We start from the raw sequence: 15,423 nt of genomic DNA, 5'->3' as shown, positions 1-15,423 counted from the left end.
CTTGTTGAGGTATCTTATACTGGCACAGTTGAATTGCTTAAGCTCTTATTTTTGTTTATTATTTGCTGTTTCAGTTTATCAGAATAGAGAATATTCCAGGGGTCCAAGTGATGATGTGGGGTGCAAGATAGCCATTTCACACAATTCAAATTGATGGGAATGGAAAAACTTCCTTGATTCCTGTCTTTTTAAATACTACATGAAATTGGGTTGGCTGGTTTAAACCCAATTCGTAATGGTAATGGGATGACAATTCAAGGCAGGTTTGCACTATCAATTAATACAGAGCTCACAGGATCTTTGATGGGAAAAGTGTAAAAATATTGCATGATTACTTTCCTAAAGTTTGGACTCAGATCCATAGTTGGGAAAGAGTAGAAGGTGCTTTAGCATCTAATCTATGTTGATCTGGTAATACTGGACACTGAATGTTCCTCTCAAGCTAAAAACTTCTTAAAAACTTTATCTCGGGCCTGGAAAAATTGTAATATCCCTTGCATGTAACAACACTAATGCTAGAGGGTTTGGAAATTTTTTATTAAATCCTAAGTAACGTTTGAAGTTACTTATATTTGAAACGAGGGCTGCAATAAGCTATACAGCCAGTCAAATCTGTTCCACCATTCAGTAAAGTTATTGTTGAACTTCAGAAACAACATCACTTTCCCATTCTGAATCTATTTCCTTTCATTCCTATAATGACCAAAAAAAAATGAGGTGCCTTGAATGTATTCAAAAAATGAGTATGTACATCCTTCTAAGTTAGAAAACCTGCATTTGCAACCTTCCTACTGAAGAATGGCTTCTCAACTCAATCTGATTCCTTAGCTTTAAGACAGCTTCCTCTGGTTTTAGATGCTCTAATCAGGATAAACAGCACGTTGATACTTTTTAATGAGATCATCTTTCATCCTTCTTGATTGGACAAATTATAAGCCCTGAATCTCTTGCGGGAGACCTACCTCTTGCTAGGCATCAAACAAGTGAAAATCTCAAACAGTACTCCAAATGTATCATCTTCTGGAGTGTTTAAGTATATGAAATTGAATTTTGTGTTTGAATATAAATAATAAGTCATTTTTTGGCACCACTAATTTTTCTTCCAACAATTCTGAGTTTCTCAGTTAATTTCTACATTTGTAGTTCATATTTCTGATAGTGTTGCAATGTCACTGTTGCTGAATAAAAAACATGTATTTAGTAAAAATCTTAATTGATGCAAAAGACAGGTTTTGTTGTTTAAATAAACTGTTTGAGAACTTTTACTTAAGTGTTTTCCTTTCAACAAATGATTAAAGAGTTTTCTAACTTCACAGTTTAGTTGTTTGACTGTCTTATTCAATTGGATTGATAATATAATATGTGAACAGCTAATAAGCTTATTCTCTACTTTGAGATCGCTGTTCCACTAAAGTTTGTTCATGTATGATTTTGCATTTTTGTTTTTTGTGACAGTTCATTGTAATAGAAAGATAAAGCCAGGTGTTGTTTTCAGTTTTGGTAAGGTGCTTTTAGAAATGATGGATCAAAAGTAAGAAATACCTTCAGCACTTATTACATTTTGTACAGCTGGAAAAAATGTTTTTTGTTCATTCCATTGGAATAGCTGTATATATATATTTTAAAAAATCTGCTCAATGCCATGAAGTTGCTCACAGTTACTTTAAAATTTTGCAGTGCATTCCATATTCCATGCTTCTGAAAGACCTTGATATAAAAAACCTCAGAGAATTGGAGGATTTAATTATTGAAGCAATTTATACTGATATAATACAAGGCAAACTCGATCAGCGAAATCAGCTGCTTGAGGTTGACTTTTGCATCGGCAGAGATCTCCAAAAGCAAGACATCAGCAACATTGTTAAAACTCTTCAGGAATGGTGAGTGTTTTTTGAAAAATTAATAATATTCTATAATTATTATGTAATAAGAAAATGCTATGGAACAATCGGAAAAGCCCTTAGGATATGTCAGTACCTTATTGAAACATTCTTGCAATTGTGAAGTTTATTTCCCATGCCAACTGATTTGAAGATGAGTACATGAAGCTTAAGCCATGGAATATTATGTTCCAAAGCAAAATGAAGTGTGTGCTTGATCCAGAGATTCCAACTTTCTTTCATTTTCCTTCCGAAAAATCAAATTACTTTGGATAAAAGTACTCCCCTTCCCGATTCTTTCAACTTATTCATGTTTAATAGAGAAAGTAACCAAGAACAATATTATGTTTTTATTCAAGTTAAAACTCATATTTTCAAAAACAGTACCATGAAGTGCATATTTGACATTTATATTATTTTGTGTCAATGTCAAATGTGTTGGACTAAGAGTGAAAGCAGCATCTGCATGGTTAATATAAACAGTGAGACCCTAACAACAATCTAAAATATAATTACTTTTCATAACATTACAAGGGAGGATTGTCAGTTTACTTAATGTGATATGATGTGTAATGTTAAGTAATGTAATACTTAATGTGTCAGTTTACTTAATATGTGGTATGTTACTTGTACAACCTTAAGTGATAACTATTGCTTTTTTTTAAATGCAATTTGTGGTACTGGAATTCCATTCTATTCTCCAGGTTAACACAATTGTTTGGAAATTTATTTATCAGTTATCTTTATGGTCAGTTATTTTGAAAAGCATATAGGTGATGGCTGTGTGAAAAGATCACATTGCCAACAATTTTTCTATTTCTTTCTAGGTGTGATTGTTGTCAAGCGGTTCTACTGGGTATTGAACAGCAAGTCCTCCGCGTAAATCAGTACAAAGAGGGCCACACAAAAACTCAGCAGCAGGTAGAAACAGAGGTGAGTTTTGAACATAATTAAGACAAGACTCTTTAATGCATTAATCCTATGTCCACAGTTTATTTTGGTATTGGTTTATTATTGTCACTTGTACTGAGGTACAGTGGAAAAACTTGTCTTGCATACCGATCGTACAGGTCAATTCATTACACAATGCAGTTACATTGAGTTAGTACAGAGTGCATTGAGGTAGTACAGGTAAAAACAATAACAGTACAGAGTAAAGTGTCACAGCTACAGAGGAAGTGCAGTGCAGGTAGACAATAAGGTGCAAGATCACATCAAGGTAGATTGTGAGGTCAGAGTCCATCTCATCGTGTAAAAGAACCATTCAATAGTCTTATCACCTTGGGATAGAAGCTGTCCTTGAGCCTGGTGGCATGTGCCCTCAGGCTCCTGTATCTTCTACCTGATGGAAGAGGAGAGATGAGAGAATGACCCAGGTGGGTGGGGTCTTTGATTATGCAGGCTGCTTCACCAAGGCAGCGAGATAGTATGCTTTCTATGGTGCATCGATAAAAGTTGGTGAGTGTCAAAGGGGACATACCGAATTTCTTTAGCTTCCTAAGGAAGTAGAGGTGCTGGTGAGCTTTCTTGGCCGTGGCATCTACGTGATTTGACCAGGACAGGCTATTGGTGATATTCACTCCTAGGAACTTGAAGCTCTCAACCCTGTCGACCTCAGCACAGTTGATGTAGACAGGTGCATGTACACCACCCCCTTTCCTGAAGTCAATGACCATCTCTTTTGTTGACATCGAGGGAAAGGTTGTTGTCATGACACCATGTCACTAAGCTCTCTATCTCCTTCCTGTACTCCGACTCATCGTTACTTGAGATACGGCCTACTACGGTGGTATCATCTGCAAACTTGTAGATGGAGTTAGAGCAGAATCTGGCCACACAGTCACGAGTGTATAGGGAGTAGAGTAGGGGGCTGAGGACGCAGCCTTGTGGGGCACCAGTGTTAAGAATAATTGTGCTGGAGGTATTGCTGCCTATCCTCACTGATTGCAGTCTGTTGGTCAGAAAGTCAAGGATCCAGTTACAGTGGGAGGTGTTGAGTCCCAGGTCTCGGAGTTTGGTGACAAGTTTGCTTGGAATTAGAGTATTGAAGGCGGAGCTGTAGTCAAAAACAATAGTCTAATGTAGGTGTCTTTACTGTCCAGATGCTCCAGAGCTGAATGAAGGGCCAGGGAGATGGCGTTCGCTGTAGACCTGTTTCGACGAAAGGCGAATTGCAGTGGGTCGAGATTTTAAAGTGAATAATACATAAACTAATTAAAGATGGATTCTTAATAGGAAATTGTAGCAGACTGTGTAATGGACAAAAGCTCAATATGCAACTTTATGAAATGCTTTCTAAAAAGCAAATAATTTGTAATCATACTTGTTTTAGTTACCCTTTTAAACTCTGCTGCACTTTTGTAGATAAATTCATTTTTATTTAAGTGGGAGTGCAGGCAACTACTTAGAGAAATTAGGCAAATACATCCTGAATCAATGGATAGTATATATAGTTGAACCTTACTCCAGGACAAGGAGTGTACTAGTCTTGGTGTTATTGGACTGAGCTGACTGCCAGTGAGTTCATTTGCCTTTTAACAATCAAATGGACTTCTGTAACTAAATTCTCTATCAGACTTTAGTTTGGATAGAAATAATTTCTATCTAATCAAAGCTCAGCTGCAAATTTTCATCATTTTATCATAGAGTCATAAAGTTATGCAGCATGGAAATAAGCTGTTTGGCCCAATTTGTCCATGCCGACCAGTTTGCCCACCTGAGCTCGTCTGATTTGCCTGCATTTGGCCCATATCCCTCAAAACCTTTCCAATCCATGTACCTGTCCAAATATCGTTTAAGGGTTGTAATTGTACCCGCCTCTCCCACTTTGGCAATTTGTTCCACATAACCCTCTGGTACCCTTGAAGTATTTCCTCTCTCACCTTAAATCTATACCTTCCAGTTCTAGACATTCCTAAATAGTTCCAGGTTCTTCAGCTGGAAGAAGTAGCCTTGGTGACCACATGTCAGTCCTTCCCAGAATCCTTCTGTGTCTTTATATGATCACCTGTCATTTTTTCATAGACCAGTCTAAATCTCTCCTTATTCTGGCATCCAATCTAGTACATCAACACCCCCACTTGCATTTTTGTCACACAGTAATACAGCATGGAAACAGGCCCTTCGGCCCCATTCTTTCATGCCAATTAAGCTGCCTTACTGAACTAGTTGCTTGTGGCCCATATTCCTCTACATCTTTCTTTTCCATGAATATGTCCAAATGTCTTTGAAATGTTGTAAATGTACCCATCTCTACCACTTCCTCTGCCAGCTTGTTGAACATACACACCACCCTCTGTTGCCCCTCATGTCTCTTTTAAATCTTTCCTCTTTCACCTTAAATCTACACCCTCTAGTTTTAGATTCCCTTACCTGGGAAAAATACTGCGACAATTCACCTTATCTATACCCCTCATAATTTTATATACCTCAGCCCTCAGCCTCCGTGCTCCAGGGGAAAAAATGCCCCAGCCTATCCAGTCTCTCCTTATAACTCAAGCTCTCCAGTCCTGGTAACATCCTTCTGAATCTTTTCTTAACCCTTTCCAGCTTAATGACATTCTTCCTATGGTATGGTGACCAGAATTGCACGCAATATTCAAGGTGTGGTCTCACCAGTGCCTCAACTCTTGTACGAGAGGCTGTGTTTTTCCATAAAACCCGAAATGGCTTAAATGCTGCCCTGTTCAATGTGGCTTTGTGTCTGTCTAACAATAACAATAATTTTGAAAATTACAATTTTTATTTTAAAGGTGGCGAACATAAAGAAGACCTTGAAGGCAACCGCTTCTACCTCAGCGCAAGATCCTGATCAGCATCCTATGGATCGTGACACTCCACAGCTTGTTGAACAACGTCCATCTACAAAGAAATTGTCAAAAGCTAAGAGTTTATCATCTAGTCGTCATTAAAACCTCATATTGGCAGGATTATCCAGTACTTTTAAGAAAACCGAGAAGAAATGAATATATAATGAACAGTGCAATGCTTCTCATAAATGACACTTGAAAAAGATTTAAGTAACTTTTCCTGTGCATTTGAAATCTTTTTGTAATATATAGTTTTTTTTAGTAGGTATCTCAGGTGACTACTGAATCAGCTTTTCTTATTAAATGGGACTAGTTACAAACTGACTTCTGAAGTGATGTGCATGCAGTAAAGCTTTGATCATTATTCCCTTCACTGACTGAAAAGCCAAAATAATATGGCAGTAGGCAGAATACTACAAAAGCTACTCTCTAGTGGTTAAAGAATCCCTTGTGTTAGACGATTCTGAAAATATTTTAGTAGCAACTAATAACTTGTATTTTATCAAAAACTTTAGGTCAAATCTTGTGTGCAATAATCTCAAAATGATGCACTTCAAAAGAGTATGATTGCCCAGAAAAACATATTGAGATGAATAAATAACATTGGGTTCATTGTAATTAATTGTGTCTGACAATACAGCTAATATTTCAAATATTTGCTTTGAATGGAAATTCTCAAACTAAAGTTGCTAACTGTAAAAACTGGAGATTGCCATCTGAAGCAAATTGCTTTTTAAGAATTAGATATGAATTGGATGCATAACTTTGTGGATAGGGAATCATATTAGTTCTATTCCAAAAATGTGGTTGTCTTTATTCAATGAAAACAAAACTAATTTATAAAACTGGTTAGAAGTTTAAGAGACAATATTTTGTTGGTGATTCATGTCTCAAGTCATTCTGCCCACTTCAATCACTCACCAGAAAACACCAGAAAAATAATTAATCTTGAGATTTTGCTGGTGGAACCAATTTGGAGCTCGGTATTGTACTTAGCACTAATTATAATCTATCTTGCAAGCAATGTGCTCACTGGTTTGTAATGAATATTTATTTTCTTAACTTTAACCAGGAAAAAGTAAAAAATATCTTTTTCCTTGGGACATTACTCTCATCAGCATGATTAAACTCATTTTCACAAATGGAGTAGACTTCAGTTTAGTGAGGGGACAAAAGAAATCATTTAAATCTAAAATAAAAACAGAAAATGTGGAAATACTCGAGTCAGGCCGTATCTGTGGGAAAAGAAACAGAGTTAACGTTTCAGGTCCAAGATGCTTTGTCAGAATATTACTGAAGTCTGCTGTCTTGACACGGTCTCTGCATTCAGCTGATGTGTGAAGGAAATTTAAATATATAACTGAGAAAGACAGCATTTAAATAAGAGAGTTAAAACATAAGAAATTGTTGAATAGGCATGTGGTTCCTCAAGCCTGCACCACCATACAGGATCCTATGCCTCAGTCCACTCACCCATCCAATTCTTATTTCCTTTGATTCTTTCAGTGTCAGAAAATCCACTGATCTCAATTATTAACCATCCAAAGCCTTCTCAAGTACAGTATTCTAAAGATTAGCAGTCCTTTTCATAAAGGAGTTTCTTTCCATCTTGGTGTTAAAAAGCTTACTGCTTACCCTAACGCTATTCCCTCATAGTTCCAGACTCTCCAGCTGGAAGAGCTAGCCTTGGTGACCACATGTCAATCCTCCTCAGAATCTTTATGTGATCACCTCTCATTTTTCCACAGGCCAATCTAAATCTCGCCTTTGGTCATTCCAGCATCTAATCTAATACATCCACACCATATTGACTCCCAGATGAAGCACACTCGACTTTTAGGTATGCAAACCAAAACTACACACTTCAAATGAGTTCTCGCTAAAGCTGTGTACAATCTCAGCAAGACCCCCTTGAACTACTGGCCAACATATTACTTCCCTCCTCTCCCCAGTGCCTGCCACACCCCCCCCCCCCCCCCCACCAAATTTCTAGCTAAACTTGCATGTCACTCCTAGAGCTATATAGCACAGAAACAGACCCTTAAACTCTCCTACCCTGGGAAATAGAGTGTAACTGTCTATCCTATCTATGCCCCTCATAGTTTTATACACCTTTATCATGTCACCTCTCAGCCTCCAGGGAAAACAGTTCTTATAACTCAAGCCCTCCAATCCCAGCAACATCCTTGCAAATCTTTTCTGTACCCTCTCTCGCTTAATCACATCCTTACCATAGTATGGCAACCAGAACTGCACACAATATTTCTAGGTGTGTTCTCACCACACCGTATACAGCTGTGACATGATATCCCAATTCTTGTACTCAATGCCCCACCTGATGAAGGCAAGCATACCATACGCCTTCTTCACTACCTGGTCTATCTGTGTTGCCACTTTCAAGGAATTGTGTACTCGTACTCCAAGGTTTCTCTGTCCTACAACGCTCCTCAGGGCCCTGTCATTCACTGCTTAAGTCCTGCCCTATTCGTTGTGCTTCATGAACAGGATTCGAAGATTCCTCTGTACATGCAAGTTCTCACCGTTTAAACAGAATATTCTGTTTTCATGGGTAGAATGAGAAGGGGAGGGCTGGTATTCCTACCCAGCTGGATGGGGCTGTACTTAACTGGTTCCATTCTTGTCAATCCAGTTGTAGCCAGAAAATCATCTGCAGTAGCCTTTTTTCATACACTATGACATTTGGTTACCTTCCCAATCAAATACCTACTTCTGCTGACCCACGATTACTCACATGTAACTGATAACACTCAGCTCTACATTACCCCTCTGTTGTCAGGTTACTTGTCCAAAATCCAGTTCTGGATGAATGGAAGTTATTTCCAACAATATTGGCAAGGCAGAAACCATTGTCACAAATATGTGTTTCCCCAGCCTAAGAATCATATGGCACAAAGCAGTGAGTTCTTCTACCATTCTATATTCTGTCCCAGGTTCCAGCATCTGCAGTCTGTTTTGTGCTCGTGGCCTAACTAATGTTTTATATAGTTGTACCATAATCTCTTTGGTCTTGTATTTTATTGCCCTTGCTCATGAAGACAGGTATCCCTTCGCCTGCTTAACTACCTTATCTATCAATGCTGCCACTTTCAGAATTCTTAGGTACATTAAGGTCCCTGTATACCTCAGTATTTGCTAAGGTCCTACCACTCATTGTATATCTTAGCCTTAATAATTCTCCATCTGCCATTTCTCTACCCACCTTACCCACCTAATCAAAATCATTCTGTAGCCAAAGGCTACTCTTCTCTCTGTAAACACCACCAGTCTTAATGTCATCTGCAAACTTACTATTCACACCATCTATATTCATATCTAAATTGTTAATAAATTGCAAAGTTCCCAACCAAGGCTACTAGTCACTAGAACAACCCCCTGCTCATTATCACCAAGCTAGTTTCAGATGTAATTTGCCAAATTGCCCTGGATCCCTGAGCTTTTATGGAGCTGTCTCTCATGTGGAACCCTGCCAAAGGTCTTACTGGTCCATGTAAAGTACATCAACTGCACTACCCTCAGACAACTCCTCAAAAAAAATCAATCAAATTAGACAGGATCTCCCCTTAACCCTGCTTCTCCAAGTGTCGATTGGTCTCATTCCACATTTTTTTCCAATAATTTCTCTACTGCTGGTATTAGACTCAGTGGTCTACAAATACCTGATTTATTCCTGCTGCCCTTTTTGAATAAAGATATAACATTAACTGTCCTCCAATCATAGAGAGGATTTGAAATTTCCTTTCGGTCCCAGCAGTCTCCTCCCTAGTCTCCCATAGCAGCCTGGGATCCATTTCATCAGGCCCTGGGGATTTATCCACCATTAAGCCCATTATGACCTGCTCCTTCTTGATGGTAATTTGTCTAGAGAGATAGCCATTAACTATCTCTCTGCTTGGCATCTGCCTGAAACTGATTTGTACTATTTGTATTTCTCAATGGTATTTGTCCTCTAAGGTTCCAATCTCATATTTGGACCATGAATTATATTACTTCCATTTTTGTAATTCTGCCTAACTCCACGTTTAGGCTAATCTGTTTCTGAATCCCTTATCCATGCGTGTCAACTCTGGATTGGACTTACTTACTTATATTGGTGTACATGTCAAGAAGTAAATATATCAAAATTCATCAGAACCTGTTGCAGCAGCAGGAGACTGGTAAATGAGTGCATGCTACAAAGCTCTGAAGGGAAATAACAAGCAGCATGCATTGGAATGGTTGATTGAGGATGAGGGCAAAAGAAAAATACATCAACTTTACTGTCCTGATTTCTTCCAAACGTAAATTAGAACTTTGCAAAATAGGAGAAAGAATTATAATATCAGCAAAGATAACGTGATTCTTCAGACTTATTCAGGTGAGTACCTTAAGGATAAAATAATGTGCTGGTAAAAGGCATTGTTGACTTTTAAAACACTTGACTGATCAGTACTCAGTAAGGTTGAAGATTGACATTGTAAAGATATTCTTCTAGCACTGTAAATGAATACAAAACAAATAAGTTAGCAGTCCAGTTATTAAGGAATTGTAAGTCTTTGGAATATTCAAAAGGCAGGAGCACAACATGAATGAAATCTTCATGAGTCTGATTTGACTAGAAATTTTGGGATATTAGCTTAATATAACTTCGGAGGTTATTTGTGATGAAAATGGAGGTACTTGTTAGGAAATAATTGCCTGAGAATTTTTTTGAAGATTTAATCATTTCATTAACTAAGTATTTGCTTAATGTTGTGATGTATTTATTTAGGGAAAAATAGATTCCTTTGTATGCTGACTCCAAAAAGGTGTTACATGTAAAATTGATTCCATGTCCTAATGCTCTTTCAATGTGTACTTTATGCATGAAATATGGGAACTACAAACATAACAATTATCCTAATTGTGATTGTTATAATGGAGAGTTCCAACTTCTTACAGTGGAAAGCCCCCTAACTAGCTCTTTTAGGCAAGTTTCTTGGTCAAAATTAGGTTTGGAAAATCTTTGTTGCATAGTGAGGTGGAACTCATTAATTTTGCAGCTACCACAGTATCTCTTGATAGCTGCTGGAGATTTGGTGACTTCTTCAGACAGGACTGTCATTGTCCTTTCGGAAATTTATATTTTGTCTCTCTCGATAGGATTGCTGTAAAAGACCAAATATTATTTTCTGTTGCAATCCAATATTATATGGCTAATGATGTTTAAGGGTGTTGCAAGCAAGTATGGTCCACAACAAGCCCTTGAGTAATGTTGTTCCTTGGTATGGTGAGGTTTTCCTAACAATTTTCTGCTGTGGCTCAGTTAGCTACACTTATGCCTGTGAATCAGAAGTATGACATAAGGAGGCCACAAAGTGCTATAGATAGATTAAGTGAGTGTGCAAAGATCTTGCAAGTGGAGTACAGTGTGGCAAAATGTGAAATTGTCCATTTTTGCCAGAAAAATAAAAATAAACATATTTAAATGGTGAGTGATTGAAGAGCTCCAAGATGCAAAAGAATCTGGGTGTCCTAATGTGTGATTTACAAAAGACTAGAATGCAAATATGGCAAGTAGTTATGAAAACATTTATTGTGGGGGGAATTGAATGCAAGTGTAGGGAGACAGTGCTTCAGTTACATGGGATATTTGTGAGACTACATCTGGAATACCTTTGTGCCATATTCGTCTCCATATTCAAGGAAGATGGGAATGCATTTGAAGCAATTCAGAGAAGGTTCACTAGACTAATAACTGGGATAGGAGTGCTATCCTATGAGGAAAGGTTGGATGTCCAGGCTTGTGTTTACAGCAGTTTAGAAGAGTGAGAGGGGATAATTGAAACATATAAGATCCTGAGGGGTCTTTACATGAACGTGGAGAAAATGTTTCAAGAGTATTTCACAGATTTTAAAATAAGGGAGTCACCTATTTAAGATAGAAGTGAGGTGATTTTTTTTTCTCTCTGTGAAGGTCATGAAATTTTAGAACCCTTTTCCTCAAAGGGTGAATATTTCTGAAGCAGGGGTAGGTAGATTTTTGATAAGCACAGGGTGAAAAGTTACCATGGGTAAACCGAAGTGATGATCTGATTAAATGGCAGAGCAGGCTTGAGGTGCCAAGTGGCCTTCTGCTCCTAGTTTATATGTTGTGAGTTCAATTCCCAGGATTTCAGCAGAAAAATCTATGCTGCAGTTTCAGTGCAGTATTGAACACAGTCATTTCCTCTGTGAAATTAACTCATACTCATAAAACTACCCAAAACCTTTCAATTTGCTCTCTTGAGAGAGGGTGGCATTATTGAAGATAATATGTTTCATTTGAAATATAAAACCCAGCCACTGTCCACTTTTTCACGTGGAGGTAAAGAATACCACAGCACTATTTCAAAGAAGATCCATAAATATGATACCCAGCTTTCCGGCTTCTATTTCTCAATCATTGATACATTAACACCTTGCTGTTAATCGAACCTTCCTGTATGAAAATTGATTCCTGTTTTTCCTAAATTATAACAACAACTAAACTGTGAAAGGCACTATCTAAATGCAAGTCTTTTTTGAAATGACTCAAAACAAAGGGTATGAATCCTATTTATAGCATATGTTTTTATATGGTTTATGTATGATTTGGCTACAAATAGCAAGCATGAGAAATTGCCTCATTGTAATTTGGAGCAGAAGTACTTTTTGGTCACTTCCTGTAACTTTGTTTGAGATTACAGGATTTAGAAAATTCACATGGATATTTGAAAAGTATTTGCCTTCAATTAATTTGTGTATATGCAACAATGTAGTTCCACTCTGGCAGTCAAAACTGATTTCAATCAATCAAAAGGGATTGGTTTGATTCTTTTATCATCCAGAAACACAAGTGTAGTCTTATGGTCTTATAAGTAGTGAAGATTCAGAATAAGGAAATAAGATAAATTGCAAGAAAATAACAAATTGAATACTTACAACTTTTTAGTTAAGGATTCTTCCATATTTTCTGAGTGCAGGTTGATTGTACAGAAGACATGACTATATTTCAGTTATATAGGGCCGGATATATATATTTTAGGTATAGCTATAGCAGAAAGGCACAGCAGCATTGAATCCTTTGAAATATTCCATTGTGACCTTTGTAAGACCTTGCAGATGCTGAAAATCTGAGGCCTACAGCCTCAATTGATTGTCTTCATCTCCAAATATATTATCTGAAATATAGAGTTTTTTCCTGTTTTTTTTTAAAAGATTGTTTCAAACATGATAATGAAACGAATGTTTCCACAAGAATGCATCCACAAGAGGGAAGCAAATATCAGGCTTTCAGTGTATTTCATTCACCATGGAGCATCCGAGATGCGGAGAATGTGGTGAACATTCTGTTTGTGAGCTGGTCATTCCGCAGGTACAGCGAGGAGATAGGTGACCAGCAGGAAGGGCAGTCAGGGCAGGTAGATAGTACAAGGGTCCCCTGTGTTCGCTCCCCTCTGACAAGTATATTGTGTTGGATACTGTTGGGGGGGGGGGGTGGGGGGGGGGCATGGCCTCCCGGTGAGAATAGCAGCAATGGCCCAATTTGTGACATCATGTTGGGCATTGCTGTACAGAAGAGGGGGAACAGGAATAGAAGAGCGATAGTGGTAGGGAACTCTATTGTAAATGGTTGGGGGGGGGGGGGGTGGTCGGATAAGCAGAGTGGCTTCATGACATTATGAAAGGGGAGGGTATTGGTGCATGTAGGTATGAATGATGTGGGTAGGACAAGGGTTGAAGTCCTGCAACATGATCTTAGGGAGCTAGATAGCCATTTGAAGAACAAGACTTCAAAGGTTATAATCTCTGGATTGCTTCCAGTGCCACGAGCTAGTGAGTATAGGAAAAGAAGAATAGGTCATATGAATGTATGGCTGAAGGAAAGGTGCAGGAGGATGGGTTTTAGGATTCCTGGATCAATGGGACTTTGTGGAGAAGGCGGGACCTGTACAAGCAGAAGGGGTTGCACCTTAACCAGAATGGGACCAACATCCTTACGGGGAGGTTTGCTGGTGCTGTTGGGGAAAGTTCAAACTGAGTTGGCAGGGGAAGGGGGCTCGGAGTAGTTGGTTCTGAAGGAGAGGTACAATCACCTAGAGGAGAAATAGTTTCAGTAGGCAGAACAAGTGAGTAAGTGCACATCAAGGAATTCAAAGATAAATTGCATCTATTTTAATGCAAGGAATATAATTAGTAAAGTAGATGAACTCAAAGTTTAATTAACATGGGGTTCTACAATATTATTGCCATCACCAAGACATGGATAAAGCCCGGGAAGGACTGGCAACTCAGTATCCCAGGGTATAGGATTTTCAGGTAAGACAGTGGAGAAGTAAAAGGGGAGGAGGTATTGCACTGTTAGTTAAAGATTGCATTATTTCAGTATTGAGGGAGGATATCCGGGAAGGCTTTTCAACAAGGTCATATGGGTGGTCATTAGAAACCAAAAGAGTGTTGTCACTTTGCTGGGGGTGTATCACAGACCACCCAACAATTGACAGAAGAAAGAGAAACAGATATGTAGGCAGATATCACAGAGAGATGCAATAAAAGTAGGGTTATCATACTGCGGGATTTCAATTTCCCAAATGTTAACTGGGATTGCCCATGAGTTAAAGGCACAGAGAGGAAGAATTTTTTGAAATGAGTCCAGAAGAGCTTTTTGACACAGTACGTAGATATACCAACAAGGGAAGGTGCATTACTGGACTTTGGGGAATGTAGCTGGTCAAGTGGAGGTAGTTTCAAATTACATTTTTTAAGTTTAAATTAAATTTAAATTAAATTAAAAATTTTTTTAAAAATGTTATTTACAGCGTGGTAACAGGCCCTTCCAGCCCAATGAGTCCGTGCCACCCATTTTGAACCCAAATTAACCTACCTGTACGTCTTTGGAATGTGGGAGGAAACCGGAGCACCGGAGGAAACCCACGCAGACACAGGAGAACGTACAAACTCCTTACAGACAACGATGGGAATTGATCCCCGATCGCTGGCGCTGTAATAGCGTTGCTCTAACAGCTACACTACTGTGCTGCCCTCAATGGTAGATTATTTTGGAGATAGTGACCATAGCTCTGTATATTTTAAAGTGGTTATGGAAAACATAGGGATGGGCCAGTGATAAAGTTCTTAAATTGGGAGGAGGCCAATTTCATAAGGGAGGACCTGAAAATGTAGATTGGGAGAATCTACTTACAGGTAAGCCTACATCTGCACTGTGGGAAGCACTCAAAGTAGAAACAGCAAGGGTTCAAGGCCAACATGTTCCTGTAAGGGTGAAAGCCTGGAGTAACAAGGATGGCGAACCCAAGATGTCGAGCAATAACGAGGGTTGTATAAAAAGTGAAGCTTATGACAGGTATAGGGAATTAATGATGGTGGAGGCCTGCCTAGAGTATAAATAGTGTAGGGGAAGGTCCTTAAAAAGGAAATTAGGAAGGCAAAGAGGGTGTCACACAAAATCAGTGGTCGACAGGATTAAGGTAAATCTGAAGGCATTCTGTAGGTATATTAAGGGCAAAAGAATAACCAGGGAATAAGTAGGGTCCATTCTGGACAACATGGGAAATCTGTGCCTCGAGATAGTGTATAGGTGAGGCCCTAAATGAATACTTTTCATCGGTGTTCATAAAGGAAACAGACTTAGTAGCTGGAGAATTCAGTGAAGGAGTAGGTGAAAGTCTAGTGCAGGTCTTCATAAATAAAGAGGAGCTGCTCGATACCTTAGCTGG

At 38.5% G+C, this 15,423-nt stretch overlaps 1 protein-coding gene across 1 annotated transcript in view; it reads left to right on the top strand.

Annotated features, from left to right (window-relative positions):
- The window catches only part of cops7a (COP9 constitutive photomorphogenic homolog subunit 7A), a 31,539-nt gene extending 24,324 nt beyond the window's left edge, over positions 1-7,215 (top strand). The window contains exons 5-7 of the mRNA XM_052017988.1: positions 1,678-1,880; positions 2,708-2,813; positions 5,633-7,215. Of these exons, the coding sequence (XP_051873948.1) occupies positions 1,678-1,880; positions 2,708-2,813; positions 5,633-5,791 (468 nt within the window). The 3' untranslated portion in view covers positions 5,792-7,215. The remainder of the gene's footprint in view (positions 1-1,677; positions 1,881-2,707; positions 2,814-5,632) is intronic.
- The last annotated feature ends 8,208 nt before the right edge of the window (positions 7,216-15,423 follow it).

Source organism: Pristis pectinata, chromosome 6 (assembly GCF_009764475.1).
Source record: "Pristis pectinata isolate sPriPec2 chromosome 6, sPriPec2.1.pri, whole genome shotgun sequence".
NCBI classification, from domain to species: Eukaryota; Metazoa; Chordata; class Chondrichthyes; order Rhinopristiformes; family Pristidae; genus Pristis; species Pristis pectinata.
Note: the sequence above shows the minus strand (reverse complement) of the source record. Positions and strands in the feature narration are given on the sequence as shown.